Source organism: Passer domesticus, chromosome 1 (assembly GCF_036417665.1).
Source record: "Passer domesticus isolate bPasDom1 chromosome 1, bPasDom1.hap1, whole genome shotgun sequence".
NCBI lineage: Eukaryota > Metazoa > Chordata > Aves > Passeriformes > Passeridae > Passer > Passer domesticus.
In genome coordinates, this window is record NC_087474.1 from 19,675,190 (window position 1) to 19,692,818 (window position 17,629).

Consider the following 17,629-nt stretch of genomic DNA (forward strand, 5'->3'; position numbering starts at 1 on the left):
CCCCTTTAAAACTATGTGTTAATTGAGATAATAATTTGAGGATCTTGATTTTTTAAATTTTATTTTTCTTCTGGAGTACTTGGAAAACATAGTAAGGGTTAGCTTGTTAGGACAATGTGTTTTAAGAACTGAAGGAGTGAGTGAGAAAAGCAGTCTCTTTAACAGTATTGGAAGTTTGTTCCTGTTACTTAGATGCTGCAGCTTTGTTTTAGGAAGATGGAGTGTTGGTTCTTGAATATGTTTGTAAATTAAGACATTCATCCAGCTTTCTTTTCACGCTAGGTGTCAGTGTTAACTTACCTGTTCTGTAATCTCAGGTGTAGTCATGCTATTGTCCTTGTGGATACACCTGTATTTAGTTCTCAGTTACAACTTCTGGTCAAAAGGTCAAGATAGTGGTGGCAAATAATGATTTGTATGTTGACCCTTAGTGGTCTGTAAGTATTTATCTTGTGAAAAGACTTATCTTTTTGCCCTTGATTGCATCAAGTAAACCTGGAAGAGCCAGCTTGGTCCTTGTTAAAATGTCTGCTACAGTCTTTTCAATATTCAGATTTCTCTTTCATCTTAGTTTAGACTAGGACAGCCTTGAAGACCTGAAAGATAGTGGGTGGATGGAAACTGCATTATTCAAAATTAAATCCACTGGGATCATCCTAGCTGGGCTTTCATCCTCTCAAACTGTAAATAATTAGCTGACTAGTAGTAATTCATATGGTGTCTCATAAGGTCATTTGTTAATGTGTTACTTGAGCATATTGTGAGATTATTCAAAGGCATGTGGCTATTTGCCTTGTTTCTTTTGGTTTACAAAAGTTTTTTTAAAGTTGCCTGTGTTTCATCTGAGGCTTTGTAATGCCGACCATAATGTAAATATCCTGGTGGTTGATACTGATCTCGGGTATCAGGAGGTAGGGTCACTTCTCTGCCTGCAGCTGTGACAGTAACCACAGCCCATCTTCTTGGATAAAAAGCCTCACTGAAGGTATTGTGTTTAATAATAACAAATAGTGTGACATGATGAGCAATGGAGTGAACACTGCTCTTTTTATCTCTTTAGCTTCTTTTAAACCTATTACTCTCTTAATTTATAAATTAACAGTTGTTTATTTGCATTCTTTTTGGTGTATTTTTATTTCAGGGTTTTAGCTGTGAGTTTGTTACACTGTCCTCTCTTCAATACACCTCTGTCCAAGAGAGGAGGAGCTGCCAAGTTTGGTATTTTGGGACCTTTAACTCAAAGGAGGCAGCAGTTGAGTTTGAGGCCTAAGCCTCAAATGTAAGCACAAATGTTTTTCAGACAGCTTAAATTTTTATTGGAAGAGTAGACATATGTCAAACATATTGGTGCTATTTTTTCATAATGAGAAGTAGTACACCTCTAAAATAACACACTTATTTCTTGTAGGTTGCCAGAGGATAAGGCAGTAGCAGTGAGGCTTGGCAGGATTGATTTAGGATTCCTGTAGCCAGGAACTTGCTGGCCACAGAGACCTGCACAGAAGTGAAAATATTGTAGAGGTGCACCCTGTTTGGAATTTTTAAATCTGCTTTACTTATCTACTTTTTAAATCTCCTTTAACTTCCATTTTTGCATATATAAAGAAGGGAAGTATTGCCCAGATGATTAGAATAAGAGTATGTTTTTCATACAAAGTTTCAGAAGACAACATAGTAGAATTTGTGTAATTTGCTTTTGTTTTTGAGCAATGCTGTAACACAGCTGAGCAAATACATTTTTCTAAGAGTAATAAAGAGAAGCTAGAGTTTTCAAATTATTTTTTTAATTTTAGAAAGCTGCACATATGCAGAAGTGGTAGCTGCTGTTGATGTGAACACTCTTGCCAATGATGTTTATAAGCACAACTTTCCCAGCACGCCGTTATGGGCAAAGACTATTGAGGTGAGTAATTAATGTGTTTTTTACTGTAGTCTGGCATTTGTAAGATGTGAGTTGCTTTCACTGTCTTTATTAGTAACAAGAGAAACAGAAATATTTATGTTATTATGAATAAAGCAGTTTTACAATAACTTTGATTGCTTGTGCTATTTGCTTGTTGAAGTAAGAGGGATTTCATGCTGCAGGCTTTTCCTGAAATTCTTGCCTTTTGCATGAAGAGAGGTTATATAAATGTCAAGGGGAGCACTTACCATCAGTAAAGGAATGTCAAAAATCATATTTTTAGATTAAAAAAATATTTTCATTCACTTTGAAAAAATTTAATTAAATTACTTGGCATGCCTTTGTTTTGAAGTTATAGTTGAGCTCAGAGAAACACAACAAAATATACTGGACTGAGCACTCTTGAATCTTTTCAAATAGGGTCAATAGATAAAATGTTTTAGGAATTCTGTCACTTGCCAAATTATTTGAAAAATAAGTAAAATTGGATTAAAATAATCTGTTTTAATAGATGAGAGGCAAGCTAGGCATGGTTTTGCTTGGATTGAGTTAGAAATTACTGTATGCTTCTTAATCTGCTTTTACGGTTTTACAACACGACAGTAAAAGATACTGTGTCTGTTTTAAGACGCCAGCTTAAGTAAGAGTTAAATAGGTGGCTAAAGGTTAAATGCTTATTCAGCACTCAATAATAACTGCCTAAATGATAGTTTTATAATGGAAAAAGAAGATTAATCTTTGCCTGTATCATTGTGTAGTAGACAAGAGCAGATTATTAGAGTCAGTGACACCTTCTTCAAATATAATGGAAAAAAATAGCAACTTTTGTCTAGTTTTCTGGGTAGCTACATTGCATTTGCTGTATATGTATCCCTCAGAATATGTAAGGAGTGGTTTCTTTGTCCAAGTCATAGTTATTTGATCATTCTTTCCTCCCAGCCCCTTAATGTGTTGATCTTTTAGTGCTGGTGAAAACTTAGTTTAGAGGAATTTCTACCTGTATAATTAATTCCTACCACAGACCTAATTCTGTGCCAAAAGATTGGCTTTGTAGAGGAGACTTTCAGCCATACAATATCTTTGACTAATTTTTATAGGGGAAAAACTATGAAATAAACTTTACAGGGTGCATTACCAGTGAGCTCCTAAGAGCTAAAACCCATAGTTTGGATCTGTAAAAATTATCATATTTACACTTGAGCTCCTTTACTTCTCATATGTTGTTTACACATATTTTGAGTATGTAAAGACTGGTTTTGATGTACAAAGACTTAATACTTTATTTTCTACCTACTGAAATAGGTAGATAGGTGAGTATCTACTGAAAGAACCACTGCACACCTCAAAGAATGAGCAGATACAAACCTCAAGATTTTGCATAAATTACATAATGTACTTAATTAGTATTTGTGTTTTGTTTCATATGAAGAGCAGTGAGTGCATATTTACATTTTATGGTTTGCCAGAGTAGAAAAGATTTTGAAATTACTATGTCAGGTGAGTGATTAGGTAGTTTTTTGCTAAATGAAGCATACTGGAAGTAAGAGGGGTAGTTTGGTCTGAAAGATGACTTGAAAATTTCATACAATTCACAACACTCAGCATTATTCTATTTTTTTCTGTTTTCAGGGCATAACACTGGAAGAATTCGACAGATTATCTTTTGATATGATTTTGATGAGCCCTCCCTGTCAGCCTTTTACAAGGTAGGTACAGCACACTTGGAAAAAAAGTGCAGTTATGGCACTATATGTGGTCAAAGGAGAAATGTTATCACAACGTAGTGACACTCTGTGTGGGTGATCTGTGTATCTTTCTCTTCCTAAGCAAATGTGTTGTAGCTCTGTTTACCATGATGTTTACTGAAGTGAAAGAAATTTGCATCTTAAAAAAGAAAGAAAGAAATTTGCAGCAATTTGCATCTTAATTGTTGATCACATTTCTTGCTTATGTATATATTAATTCAGTTTAAGTAAGCCTCTTACAGCACCAATTTTGTGAACTGTGTTATTCCTCTAATAGTAAAATTTAGTGTTTAGGAGTCCTGCCTTTCCTTTTGGATATCAATCTAATATTTTCCTGGGGCAACTCCAGAAGGTGGATTGGAATTTCTTGGTTCTGCCTGAGACTTAAGAGTGTAATCTGCTTTTATTTGTACTTTGGAAATGGCACATGCACACAGACAGTTTATTCTGAAGAATATTTCTATTTTAGCCAAGACCAGAAGGATAATGGCTTTGAAATTATTTTGTGGCTGATAAAGAGAAGTATCTTGCTGATTAAGGACTGAGTTTATTGAGATGTTATTTTTCAGATTAATTTGTAATTATTAAAAAAATGTAATTCATTTGACAGCAGTGACCAGTGGGGTAAGATTCTAGTAACTGCATACATGCAAAGTAGTAGCTTAATGAAAAAAGTCTGTTGATGGTGATAATAATGGTTGTGTAAGAAAATATATCTCATTGAATGTTCTAAGATTGAAAAGAAATCCCTGTAAAGTGTTGCTGATCTGTAAAAAATTAATTAGTGCAAACCTATGATGTATATAGGAAAGATTTCAGAATTTTTTCTTTATAATATGATGAAAAGAAAAATCTGTGTATGATCATGTATCTGATTAATTTAGATACATGTTAAAGCTCTTCTACAAAGCTTTTATTCTTTTTTATGAGCTAATACAAGTATAAGCTAGGGAAACACAGGCCTGGAATCATTACCATTTTTGTAACCTACATAATCTTTCCAGTTTAGTGTTACAAAATTGATTCCAAAGTTGTTCATGTGGGGCTCAATCCTGCTAAATGGTGAACAATGAGGCTTTAATTCATAGAAATAATTTAATATATTCAGTGCAAAATAGCAGGGTATTCCCAGAAACCCAGTGGGGGTTTTTTGTTCATTCAGAGCCAAGTATGTTCAAAGACTTTGCAGGACAAGACCAGAATGCCAAAGCCTTTGCAGACTGGGGAGTGGATTTCATTACTGAATGCTTCAATTTTAACCTTGCTGTGAGCTGATGGATTCCAGAGGCAGACTTTCATTCCTTAGAGCATCTCTCAGGACACGGCCTCTGTGAGCAGGTCCTCCTGTCTGTACGTGAGGCTTTTGCAGAATCTCCTTTTGAAACTCAAAGCAAAGTGTCAGCATTCTGTAGAAAAATATAGCTCCAATGTCAGTCTGCTCTGAGTAATACACTGCTGTTTCTTTATTCTTTCTTAGAATTGGTCTGCAAGGTGATGTGTCTGATCCACGGACTAAGAGCTTTCTCTATATCCTTGATATTCTCCCAAGGTATAAGCTTCTACCTCCATTGTAAAGCCCCTTTTGTAACTAGACTTTGTTACAACTAGGTCTACTATATTTCAGTGAGACAAGATATCTGTAATGTTTTAGAGGGATACTATTAGTGTTGTGTTGTATTCTGTGTTTGTTTTCACATAATCATATGTAACTTACAAATACTTGTATTTTACTAATGCTCTAATCACTTCATTGTTGCTGTATATACTTTCATCATCTGGTTTCCTTTTCATTGCTTGTCTGTTTAAACTATGCCTACACAATAAATGAAAGGAAAGAGTTATTTTCAGTTCAACATCAAATTTGCATTGATTTTATATAGAAACAGGAGTAGGTAATATAATCGTTTGTCTATTGGACTCATGGAAACATGAAAAGTTTTTAAAATATTGGGTTACAAAAGCTTAGGTTAAACATACAGTCATCTTTTGAAGTGTTACCATTTGAAAATTGGTTTAAGTATGCTGTTGACTAAAATGCCATTCATCTTGCAGCCACTTCTGTTCTTTCTTAATGTCTCTGTTCTTTTTGGTGCTGCCTCAATATCTTGGGGCAGAGTGTATATTTTTGTTTTGTAGTACAATCTCTTGTTTGGAGTACTAATACTAAATAATTTGAATAGCACTGCATTGTCTGGACAGTGTCGTTGAATTCATCTGTTGTTTTTTGCCTGGTCAGATCCCAGTTCCTAATAAAACAGCCATAATTATTTGTATTGGTGGCAATCTTGCTTCACCTGGAGACTAGGACAGCTGTTCCCTATGTATTCCTCCACTAGTTCATCTTGCTGTCAGGATTGGAGAACAGATGAATGTTTGGTGTCTCTTTTGCTTTTTTTTTCCTTTTTTTTTAATGAATGCTTTCAAAACAGAAGGAAGTCAGTACCAAAAAGACTTTCTTTCAAACTGCTGTTAGCACTGAGAGAAAAGAGTCTTCATCCTTGTTCTAGAAACTTTATGCAGCCAACAACATTAAATGGAGCTGTGTCTTTGTCCTTGTCATGAGCAGAGAGAGAGCAATGACACAGAAGGGCTGAGTGGCTTGGCAGGGTCATACATAAGAAATCTGTGGCAGACAATACAGAACAAAACACAGATTCTGTAGCCCAGTAAGTTGGACAATTCCTAGGTAAAAAAGAATGGGTATTACTACTCCCCTGCTTCTGTCAGAGACACACAATTAGGGAGAGAATGGGGGTTGTTTAGAAATTGCAGAAGATGTCTTTTGTTGAATGAGAAATGTAACACAGGTTTCCAACTGATCTGTTAAAATGAAAAATGAAACCTGGCAGATACTGAGTAAGTTAATTTGTCAGAATAATAGTGTCTTCCATATCCTTAAAGGCATCTCCTGACCTGGGGATTCCTTTCCATTAAATTGAAACATGGTTAAGAGGCTGGCTGCTTTTGGACATTATAGTGCATTAATATGGAAATACTGCTTCCCACTTGCTGTGGACTTAGCTGGATAAACAGCAGAAGCTTTTCCTTCTCAAAACCAAAGCTTTAGACACTCCAAGACCTGTATTTTTATCATGACGATGCAAAGGACCTGGGCTTGGCTGTCTTGCTTTTATCTCAGCACCCCAGGAGACACTGCTAATGTCCCTTATCTCCTCGGGGAGGGTTCTTGAAGCAGCACTTGCTCTAAGTAGTCACTAGAAGGTTCAACATGATGGCTTCTGTAGAGTTTCTCAATTCCAGTGGATTTGTGTTTTACTAAGATAGCACTTACGTGTTTTTTGAATATGATACATTTGTGAGACATTGAGTATGGAGTACTTCAGCCTCAAAAAAGGAAACTCTTACTGTAGGAATTATCCTTTTACATTTTAAATTGCTATGGTACACATGCAGTTTATGAAAAGTGTAAAAAAATTTATCATCCCTTGGATGTACTTAGCTTTTGTTCAGTCTTTTATAATGAAATACTGCTGAAATGAGACACAGAGGTAGCCTAGGATGGCAAATATTAGAGATAATGGAAAGAAAAATTTCAAGATCTGGAAAGACATGGGAAATCCTTGGAACACCCACCCAGCAAAGTCCAACCCAAATGGTCCAGATGCTGATCTGTTTATCGTGTCCAAGCCATAACCCAGTGAAATCCAATGCTAAAACATCCAAGTGCTGCTTTTACAGAAACATTTTTAATGTTAATACCTGCCAAGTACTTAACACTTCCTTTTTGTACAGTGATTACTTGCCTTGTGATCTGTCAATCCCCTATGAGTGCTTGCATTTCAGGCTGTGCTCTGGATTCACTGCTGAAAAAGAAGTTTCATAGTAGTCAATGATGAAGAGTGTGGGTAGACATGCCAGCAGAATATTCTCCATTCCTCTGCTAGGAATTTGGCTGATGCTGCTTTTTTTTTAGCCTAGTATTACTTTTTCCCTATTACTTTTAGTATTTCCCTATTATTTTCAGTATTTTTAAATTTGACATAGTTTTTTGTACATTTTCCAGTTTCTTGTGATATGCATTGGTGCTTTTAATTCATTCTTTATTTGGTGGTAATTAAAAATGTGCTGAAACAAATTCTGCTGTGATTTGTTCCAATGGAAGTCCAAAGTCACTAACTTCAATAAGCACAAAGCTGCTGTCTGGGGGCATTAATATCCGACTTCTGTATGTTGTTCTGAGATCCCAGTGTGTGACAGACATTGTGTGTCTACATTAGCCTTATTAGAGAATTAATCAGTGCTACAGAATGTTCCCAGAGACTTGAATCTGAATCATCTACGCTTCTAAATTGCTGGAACAGTCCTTGGCACAGTTTGGGCATGCTCATTTCTCCAGAGATTTAATACGCTGTTTTTGGAATGTGCCTATTTCCAGACCTTTGCACTGATCCTGCTAAAGCTAAGACACCTCCTTCCCCCTATCAAAATAAAAGAGTCAAGTTTAGAAAAATGAGAATATCTGCAGTTTGAACTCTAAATATGTTGTGTTTCTTAAACCAGTTAAATGAATAATGTTTCTGATGTGTTATCAGTAAGGTTCATGTGACATTTTGACACTGATTTCAGGTACAAGCACTTGAAAACAACTGTTTTATGGCTAAGTAGCAATTGGTTTTTCCCCAACAATTATATTTCCTATTACACACTGAATCTGTTTAATAATATTATTGTGCTTTAGGAAATGAAAAGTGATAAACATTTTCAAAAGTACATTCATGGAGTACAAGAGGGTACAGCTGTTCATCCAAACATGGGGGGGTTTTGTGGTATTTACCAGCAGTCCACATTTTTAATTCAGTTGTTTTTTAACGATGCTAAATTTTAACAGCTAGCATGATGTGGAAATACTTTGATCTTTCTGCTAGCTAAACAGATCTGTGGATGAATATAATGTACTTTACATCTTGTTGCACTGATTTGCTTTTTTTTTTTCCCTGTAGGCTTCAGAAGCTTCCAAAATACCTACTTTTAGAAAATGTTAAAGGATTTGAATCCTCTTCTGCAAGGTAAACTGTAATTAACATATGCAGGTATTAGCTTGCAAAAAGGGTATGTTCTTTAGAAGGAGAAGGGATTTATTCTTTAGAAGGGATTTTTATTTCCTAGAATTGGAGTTAACAAAATAGCTTGAGATGGGACAGGAATTAAAATCTTAGGTTGTGAAAAGAACTTGCTAGATAAGTGGTTATATCTCTGTGTGGATAAAACACAAGAGTATTTTATTTTTAATTTTATTTGGTGAGTATTTGATTTGATTTGATGATATGTTTGCTTTAGAAAAGGTCAGAATTAGTTTTCAAAGAAAAATAGTAATAGATGTTACAATCAAAGGTTTCAAGGGCTTATTCATGACAGGATCCTATGGTATCTTGTGTTAAGGTCACAGAATAGCCTGGGGCTCTCTTGAGTGCCTCTGTTGGTTCAGGGCTGCTATCAAATGGTCCAGAGATGCAGTAAGAAGTATTTAGTCCTGATCTGAAATGTGGAAGAGGAAAGATGTCACTACAGTTACCTAATGACAGCAGGAGCACTCTCCTCTCTTGTGACCAAAGCAAGAGAGAGAGAGTTGCCATCTTCCTTCTCAGTTCTCACTGGAGTGGAGTGGGATCTTCCTGTGCACTCCTTAAAGCACCAGCTGCCACCCTGCATATCCTGCTCTTAATCAATATGGCAGGCAGCTGGGAGACATGCTCAGCTGGTTCAGTGTTCATGGTCTTCTCTTGTAGCCCCCAGGATTCCCTAAGCTGTGCCTTGCTGGCCAGTGCTTGGGACAAGCTGTGCTTCAGAAAACACCTTGGTTAGGACACTTGTTTTCTCTTAAGACACTTGGGATGCAGTCTCACATACAATGCTGGGTACAGGTCCCAGCTCCTGCCTGTTGTATAGTTCCAGCCTACTGCAGTCTGCATGGAATACAGAAGTCTTTTTGAGATTATTTCCATTACAGTCTCTTTCCATTGTTTATAAAGCACAGGCCCACCTCATTTTTATAATCAAAGCCACTGATTTTTGTCATCCCTCAATTCAGCCTTTTTGTTAGGCTTAGCCAGTGCTGTGTATTTGAGCAGAAGGAAGTAGTGACCTATTTGTAGTGGCTTTAATCTCCTGTTTTATGATTCCCAGTTAAGAGAGTATCTTGCCCTCCGATTAGTTTCCTTGTTGACACACCACAATTACTTTCCTAGAGATGGAGCATTTTTGAAGAGGCATTTGCACTGTAGTAAGAGTGAGGTGCCTTTGAATGTGTAATAGACTCTAACACTGAACTTCGTATGATGTCTCTCAAATTCAGCAATGGATGACATATCAGTAATTTGCTGTCCAATTATTTCAATGAATGCTTTGGTAAATATGATACTGAATTTAATCTGCATTTATTTAGGATTAAAAAAGGGGCTAAAGACTACGTGAAGGGAATAATTGCTTTTTGATTCCTTTCAGAAATGAACTTTTGCAAACACTAGCAACATGTGGATTTAAATATCAAGAATTTCTCTTGTCTCCAACCTGTGTGAGTACTAAAATTGCTCTAATATTATTTAATAGGTCAAAGTGCACTGAGTCCAAGAACATTTGAAAATTCTCTTCTGTGTTAGAAAAGAGAGTCATGCTCAAAGCATACACTTGAATGAGAAAACCAACTAACATGACTTCTAATTTCTCATACTGACATAATTATATTGCTGTTTGTGTTCAAATCATAATCCCATATTGCTTTGCTGCCATTTGATTTTTTTAAGAAGGCATGAATTTCCACTGTAACCAGGAAGGTGGTTTTCCCTGCAGGAGCCTCACTGCTTCAGAAGTGCTGTTCCTCTGGATTTCCCAGCACAGAAAATGTGACTGTTTCTTGTGGGAGGAGGAGCTTTGTTTCTGTGTTACCCTGGCAACTGAAAAAAGTTTGAGAGAAATTCCAGATTATGCAAGACTAACTGGAATCAGTGAAGTACCATAAATATTTGAGAGAAGCTAATAGAATGTAGCTTGAAAACCAATTGTGGTAGATTTATTTAATTGTTAGGTGTTTTATAGTTCCTTGTTTAAAAAGGCAAAGAGAGACTTTTTTGCTTTTAACAGAAAACAGATAGTACCTGTCCCAAGTAATCGTAAGGCATGTAAATTTTTCTTCTTGAATCACATAAAATTTTGTTTACATTCATATTCATTTACAGAGAAAGTCAAAACTATGAGATAGAGAGAATAATTGGATCATTTGGATCTTTGGAAGTCCCTAGGTATGGAAGTTACAAGTGTGTGCAGGTATTATCAACTAATACCAAGAGAATACCCTGGAAAAAAGGAGGCTTCAGGGTGACCTAATTGCAGCCTTCTAGTACCTGATGGGAAACTACAAGAAAGACAGAGAGAGACTGTTTACCAGAGTCTGCAGTTACAGGACAAGGGGGAATGGATTCAAACTTGAAGAGTAGTATTAGAGTAGAATCAGGAGGAAGTTCTTTATGATGAGGATGGTGAGGCACTGAAAGGGGTTGCACAGAGAAGCTCTGGATGCCTCATCCCTGGAAGTGTTCAAGGCCAGGTTGGATGGGGCTCTGAGCAGCCTGGGCTAGTGAAAGGTGTCCTTACCCACAGCAGGGAGCTTGGAACTAGATGACACAAACCATTTTATGAATCTCTGATTCTTTAAATACTGATATCTCTGAAGTAATAAAATATATTAGTGTGTCATAGTTCTGTTATTGCATGTAATGGCAGATAACTTGTATGATGCAACAGACCACTTTTTCTTTACTATCACATGGACTAAAGGCTTCTGAATTTTGATTACAGCTTGGCATTCCCAATTCTAGGCTGCGGTATTTTCTAATTGCAAAGCTTCACCAAGAACCATTTTCCTTTCAAGCTCCTGGACAAGTGAGTCTATTTATAATACTTGAATTTGTTTCATTTCATGAAGATTGAGGGTTAAATTTTCAGTTTAGTGGTGTGTGTTGATGAATGGAGAAGAACGAGTGATTCCAACAGAAGAGTTAAATTCTGTCTCCTTTTTTCAGCCTGGATCTTTGTAAGGACTGATGTTCATGCCTGTGGCTTAGATGGCTTTAAACAGTTGGGAGATGTGTTTTCTAGCCTGATAGTGGGCTAGAAAACATATCATATTGCTACATTTTTTACACACTTGGAAAGGTCTTTTTGCAAAGGCAATTATTTTAGGCTGTTCTGACATCATTGCCAATAGGTCTGCTAATCTTGATGCTACTGCTTTTGAAATCTTCATCAAAATAACATATAAAAGTTATTGTGAGCATCTCAGAAGGAATTCTTATTCTCTGTATGGTTGGCTGTCAAGTTGTTTATTAAATACAGTTCTTTAATTTTATTTTTGTCATAATTTCCTCTTAGATATTGACAAGATTCCCAGATCAGGATTTACTCAAGGAAAAAGGTGCTGACAAAGTGGGTGAAACTAGTTCTTCTTTGTCCTCTGAGGAGAAGAACCTGGATCCAAACATTGGTCCAGATTGCAGCAGCAAGAAGAGTTTACCAAAAGGGGCCTTTCTATTTAAGCTTGAAACAGTAGAAGAGATGGAAAGGAAACATAATCAGGATAATGATTCCTCTATTCAAATGCTAAAAGACTTCTTGGAAGAGGAAACTGAAGAAATGAGTCAATATTTCTTACCACCAAAGTCCTTGCTGCGCTATGCTCTCTTGTTAGACATTGTTAAACCCACCTGCCGGAGATCCACGTGCTTTACTAAAGGGTAAGGTGCCAAGAAAATGCCTTGCTAAATCATGGCCTGAAATTTTAAGTGTATTTTCTCGCTTGTGTCCTGTAAAATCACAGAGAGGTGTTTCATCAAAAAATCCTAGGCCTTTAAAAGAAATCTCCTTATATAGTGTGATTGCTGGTCCAGTGGAATGCCTGCATGAGAATCTGTCTGGCAGAACATCATGTGCCCACTCCAAAAAGGCATTCACAAAAGACAGTTGCCATTTGTTGTTGACCTTCACAGAAGCTTAATTACCCCTGCGGAAATATGGTTCCAGTAGACTGGTATAGTGCTGATTCATTAATGAATTTCTTTATATTGCTCAATGAAGTTACAAAAGTGTCATGCATGACGGATCCATTCCTCATTAAATCTGTCTCCACTGTACATTTTATTGATTTCTTGGATTTTTCAGCTATATAGATCAGAATAGCTGTGGATTGTCATGAAACCAGTTAGGTTGCTGCATTACAAATCATATTTGATGGAGCAGAACATCAGTGCTTTTCTGTCTAGTAGTTTTCTGATTTGTACCTTGCAATTTTAAGTTTGACTTCTAGAAGTTGGTGAGTGTTCTGAAACTCTGTGGACAACTGGTCAGAGACTTTTCCACTGAATGCATTTGTATTGAAACATTCCAGTTGGAGCCTGCAAATTTGTGGGAATTTTTAATACTGATAAATTTTTCTAATTGGATTGGTTTTTTGAGTTTGCTGAGTGTTTCAATAAGATGTCTTGGATGATGAGTTAAAATAAAAGTGTAAATTTTATTTTAATTAGGAGAAATTAGACTTCCAGATTAATAGAATTCCTGCGGGTTTTTAATTTTTTTTATTATTTTCAAGGTTTAGACAATAAAGAAGAAGAAAAAGAATTTCAAAAGTTTGAAATTTGTGCGATGGGACAGGTCTTCCCTCAGCTCTCATTGGTCTATATGTATGCGCCTTTGCTGCCCTCACTCTTTTGAGTCAGCATCTTGTGGAATATCTTTCTAAACTAGAATAGTCAAAAAACCCCTTAGCCAGAATGGTGTCTGATGTGTTTTCTGTATGCCTTAAGTGTCATTGAAAGTAATTGGCCACTTGTGGTTACACTAGAATATGTCATAGTAGTTTGTGGTCATGTTTATCAAAATCACACTGAAGGAGGCTCCTGGGTAGTTAAGATCAAGTCTCTGTACCTAGGGTGGGAAATCTGACACCAGGGAAGGTGACTCTTATCCCTCTGCTCCTATGGAGGTAGTTGTGGTGGTAGTTCTGTCTGATTTACCATCTTTGGTCTGTTTTTCAAGAGCCTTTGGGAAGGTAGATTGCCAACATGCTTCTCAGTGTAATCATCTCAATAACAGCTCTGCATTAAGAGAAGGTTTATAATTACATCTCATTAAAGTCACTTTCTGAGGCCAAAAATAAGTCCCTGCTGTATCTGTTCCAGATGTTCTTGTTTTTATATTTCTCTGAAGCATGAGATCTAGGAAAAAGACCCCTGAATAGGGTGGAACAGCACTCCTGGTAGTACAGAGAATCCCTCTGCTGCTGGGCCTGTCTGGTGTCTGTCGTATAAATTGCACTGACCATCAGTTTTGAGAGTGGCAGAAAAATCTCCCTCTTTTCTCTTTGGTTTTCAGGTATTTCTAGCAACATTCACGTGATGGAAATAATCTGGGTATGCCTTCTCTAGTCCTTTCTAATTCAGGGACCTCAAACACAGATAGTTCCTCAGTGATTTTTGCTATACCAGTATGTCTTTTGAAAAGCTTTGGTGGAGTTAAAACAAAATGTAATGCTTGAGAGATCAAGCAGGTAATTCTGTGTGCCCTTCTGACACTGATTTCTTGGGCACTTAGTGAATGATTGCTGAGTTCTGTGAGACTACCAACACCATGCTTTCTCTTTGGAGTGTGTTTGTGGTGGCTGAAGTTTTGAAAGGAAGTTGAGTATTTTAAAGGACAGAGAAAATGAAAAACATATCTAACTTCTCTAGATGTAGTTGTTCCGGACATACTTTAAATTTTGATATGCTGTTGACAAGAGAAGCAATACATTTCAAAATAGTGCAAATATCAATTACAGTAGAGATTTCTCACTTTGTGTAAATTACTTTTTGCCAGTCATAATATACGACACAATATACCCAGAAAAAATACATGTATGAAATGAAAAGATTTTTTTTAAACCTTACAGAAATAAAAGAGGCAGGGAATCTTGAATCAGATGAAAATTGAAGACTGTAATTTCTTAAGCCAGCTTCTTTCATTGTAACTTGTAATGAATCTTGTCAGAAAATCAATACATCATTTTTTTTACTGTGACAAAATTTAATTATGTTCCAGGTCTAAGGTAGGAATGTTAACTTTTCTGTAGTCAGCACCTTCAATAACTATAAATAACAATCCGGCTAACACTACATTAGCCGTATGCCCACATTTGTATTAAAAAACCAACACACACACTCACACACACACTCACACACACAGACTTCAATGCACACAGACACCAACTGGATTTTTTTTGGGTGGGGGAGGAGTTCTGTACCCTAGTGCCAGTTATTTAGACAGGAATATTTATTTTTCCCAATAAAACACTTCAATACCACTCTGAATTTTACCCCATTTATTCATTTTGGCTCAGTCATATTAAGCTGAAACATTACCAGATGCTTTATGAGAGGAAAAGTATGAAGATTCCTCAGTGTGTGTGTTACATTGTTAAACTTTGTGTTGGGGAATTTGCAGAATTAAAGATTAAACCAATTAAAGATGATGTATTTACAAAACAGATTCCATGTGTATTTAATCTGTAACAGTGTTTAGGTGTTCTGATCCTGAGGAAGATTTGTAACCACTTTTTTGAATGAGTGCTGCTCTGGCAGAACTAATTGTGTCTTTTTCAGCCGAGAATGGAGTACTGAAGATTGAGCCATGCTGGGTCATTGTGTCTGTGCTGAACGGAAAGTGTTCTTTTATTCACTGTGGGATTAGAGAGGCTTGAAACATAACTTGTGCCATGCTTTAGGAATGGGTCCCAAGTGGAACAAAAGACCTTTATAATTGTCTTTACAGTTGTACAGATAAAACTAGAGAATAGTGTCTGTTAACAATTGATGCAGACCACATCCCTCTAATGCAGGGAATCTTCTGAAGTTCTTCCACAGGGCAAAGCCATCTGTTGTCTTGACTCACTCTCTTTCTGTTCAGAATGTTCAAACTGCCATAGTTAGACCAACAGAGCATGTTTCTGAAAGCCCATAATTATATTTAAATGATAGCATTGAAGAGGCTACTGAGTAAACATGTTGTTAAGCAATCAACTACAAAGCATGCAGAACAGCTATCATAGGTTTCAGTATGCAAGTTTACTTACGGTTTACTTGGATTTAAATTTTTTTCTTCTTTCTTTCTTCTACTGCTCTGCATAGATGCCTGGCCATCACCCTTCCTTCAGTGGAAAATCCACAAGCAACCAGAAGTTAAACCTGACTGAAGCACTTTGTTCCTAATGCTTTGACATGAAAACTGGAGGCTCACACTAGTGGTCCTCCTTTTAATAAGGATCACTAATTTGAAGCTGTGGGACCATTTGACTTTTAACACATTTTGCCCTAATGTAAAATTGGTTTAGGCAATATCGATGGGGGTTTTTTTGGTGGTCCTATGCTTGAATTCCTTGCCTTTGTATTTGCCATGTATAAGACACTAGTGTGGCTAAACTCTTGAGCAGTGAGGACAGACCCATCCCCAGAGAGCACATTCAGAGGGTACTGCACTCCAGGGGTTAACAGCATTTATAACAAGGCTTTCTGCTTTATCTGTCCAAGAGGCTGTTTGTTCATCAAGGGAAAGAAACCTAAGTAACCTCCCTGCACCTTTGCAATTGTCAATGCCATGAAATACAGTGAAAATGTTAATTTAAGATTGTTGTTGTTTTTAAGGTATGGACACTATGTAGAAGGGACCGGCTCAGTTCTGCAGACAGCAGTAGATGTACAGGTAAGTGTGTAGTCTAACATTTTGGAATGACTTGTTTTAAAACTTGAGACTTGTTTCAAAGCTTGAGTTTTTTTCTGTCTTCTCATTTGTTATTCTGAATGTTATAAAAAAATAATACTTTAAATGTACATCTTATGGCAACTGAGTTTCCAGTTTGTGTTCCTAGACAGGAGTTTGTTTAGACCAAAATATCTGTGTCTCTCTGTAAGGAGAACATAACTTGCTATTATTTTTATCTGTCATGTCATACAGAGGTTTCACAGAGGTATGTGAAAACCTTAAAAAATACTAGTTCTATGGAGAACCTAAAGTACAGTGTTATGAATCAAGGGCTCTTTTTTGTATGCATATAATTCAGTAAATATTGTCAGATGCTTAACATTTTTGAATTTCAAAATTATTATTTATTTGCAAAGAGTATTTTGAAAAGTTCTGCTATTGATAGAATAGTAGAATAAGTTCATGACCAAGTAGTATTTGGGCATTGGGGAAGGTAATAAATGTACTGGTTAATCAGCATTCAGAGATACTTTTCACAAAGCCTGTGTTGTACACAAGCCCTTCCTCCTGCACTTCTGTGCTGTTCACTAATATTACAGGGCATTTCTAAGCATAAGAGGAATGCAGCTCTGGAATTCAGGATAATCTCAGAGCAAGAGTATTAAAACAGCTGCATCCACACAACTTAATTTGTATGAATGGTCTGTTATTGAGTTATACTGAGTCACTGTCCTTTGTCTTTAACAAATGTATGCTCTTTGATTGCCCCATTAAGTGTAGGTATAGCTTGGAACTGGAGGAGGAAATTATGAATGTCCTCATGGCAACATTGATTTCTTTCTTGCAAATCCATGTGTTGAGATGTTTGCTGCAAAACCAGAATGCAAATGACCCTTTCAAGCAAAACATGCTATTGTCTTTGTCACTTTGATGATTAAGGAAATATTCCATTAAGATGTGCCTGTAAATTTTACATATTTGGCCTGCATCAGTCACATTTCTTGGTTTTGCTATTCTTCATAGCTTGAATCTGTGTTTAAACACATTGACGAGTTATCAGAAGAAGAGAAGCTTATGAAATTGTCAACATTAAAACTGAGGTATTTTACTCCAAGAGAAATAGCAAATCTTCATGGATTCCCTTTGGAATTTGGTATGTGCTGCAAAATACACACTTCTGCATTATTCTTCAGAAATGCCAATGTGTTTTTTTCATGGTACTAATCTAATCTTTTTA

At 36.5% G+C, this 17,629-nt stretch overlaps 1 protein-coding gene across 2 annotated transcripts in view; it reads left to right on the forward strand.

Moving 5' to 3' along the window:
- The window catches only part of TRDMT1 (tRNA aspartic acid methyltransferase 1), a 28,940-nt gene that overhangs the window by 6,355 nt on the left and 4,956 nt on the right, over window positions 1-17,629 (forward strand). For both annotated transcript variants that reach the window (XM_064408787.1, XM_064408796.1), the window contains exons 2-10: window positions 1,794-1,903; window positions 3,533-3,609; window positions 5,126-5,197; window positions 8,610-8,675; window positions 10,111-10,180; window positions 11,461-11,544; window positions 12,034-12,395; window positions 16,335-16,392; window positions 17,416-17,545. In XM_064408787.1, the coding sequence (XP_064264857.1) occupies window positions 1,794-1,903; window positions 3,533-3,609; window positions 5,126-5,197; window positions 8,610-8,675; window positions 10,111-10,180; window positions 11,461-11,544; window positions 12,034-12,395; window positions 16,335-16,392; window positions 17,416-17,545 (1,029 nt within the window). The remainder of the gene's footprint in view (window positions 1-1,793; window positions 1,904-3,532; window positions 3,610-5,125; window positions 5,198-8,609; window positions 8,676-10,110; window positions 10,181-11,460; window positions 11,545-12,033; window positions 12,396-16,334; window positions 16,393-17,415; window positions 17,546-17,629) is intronic.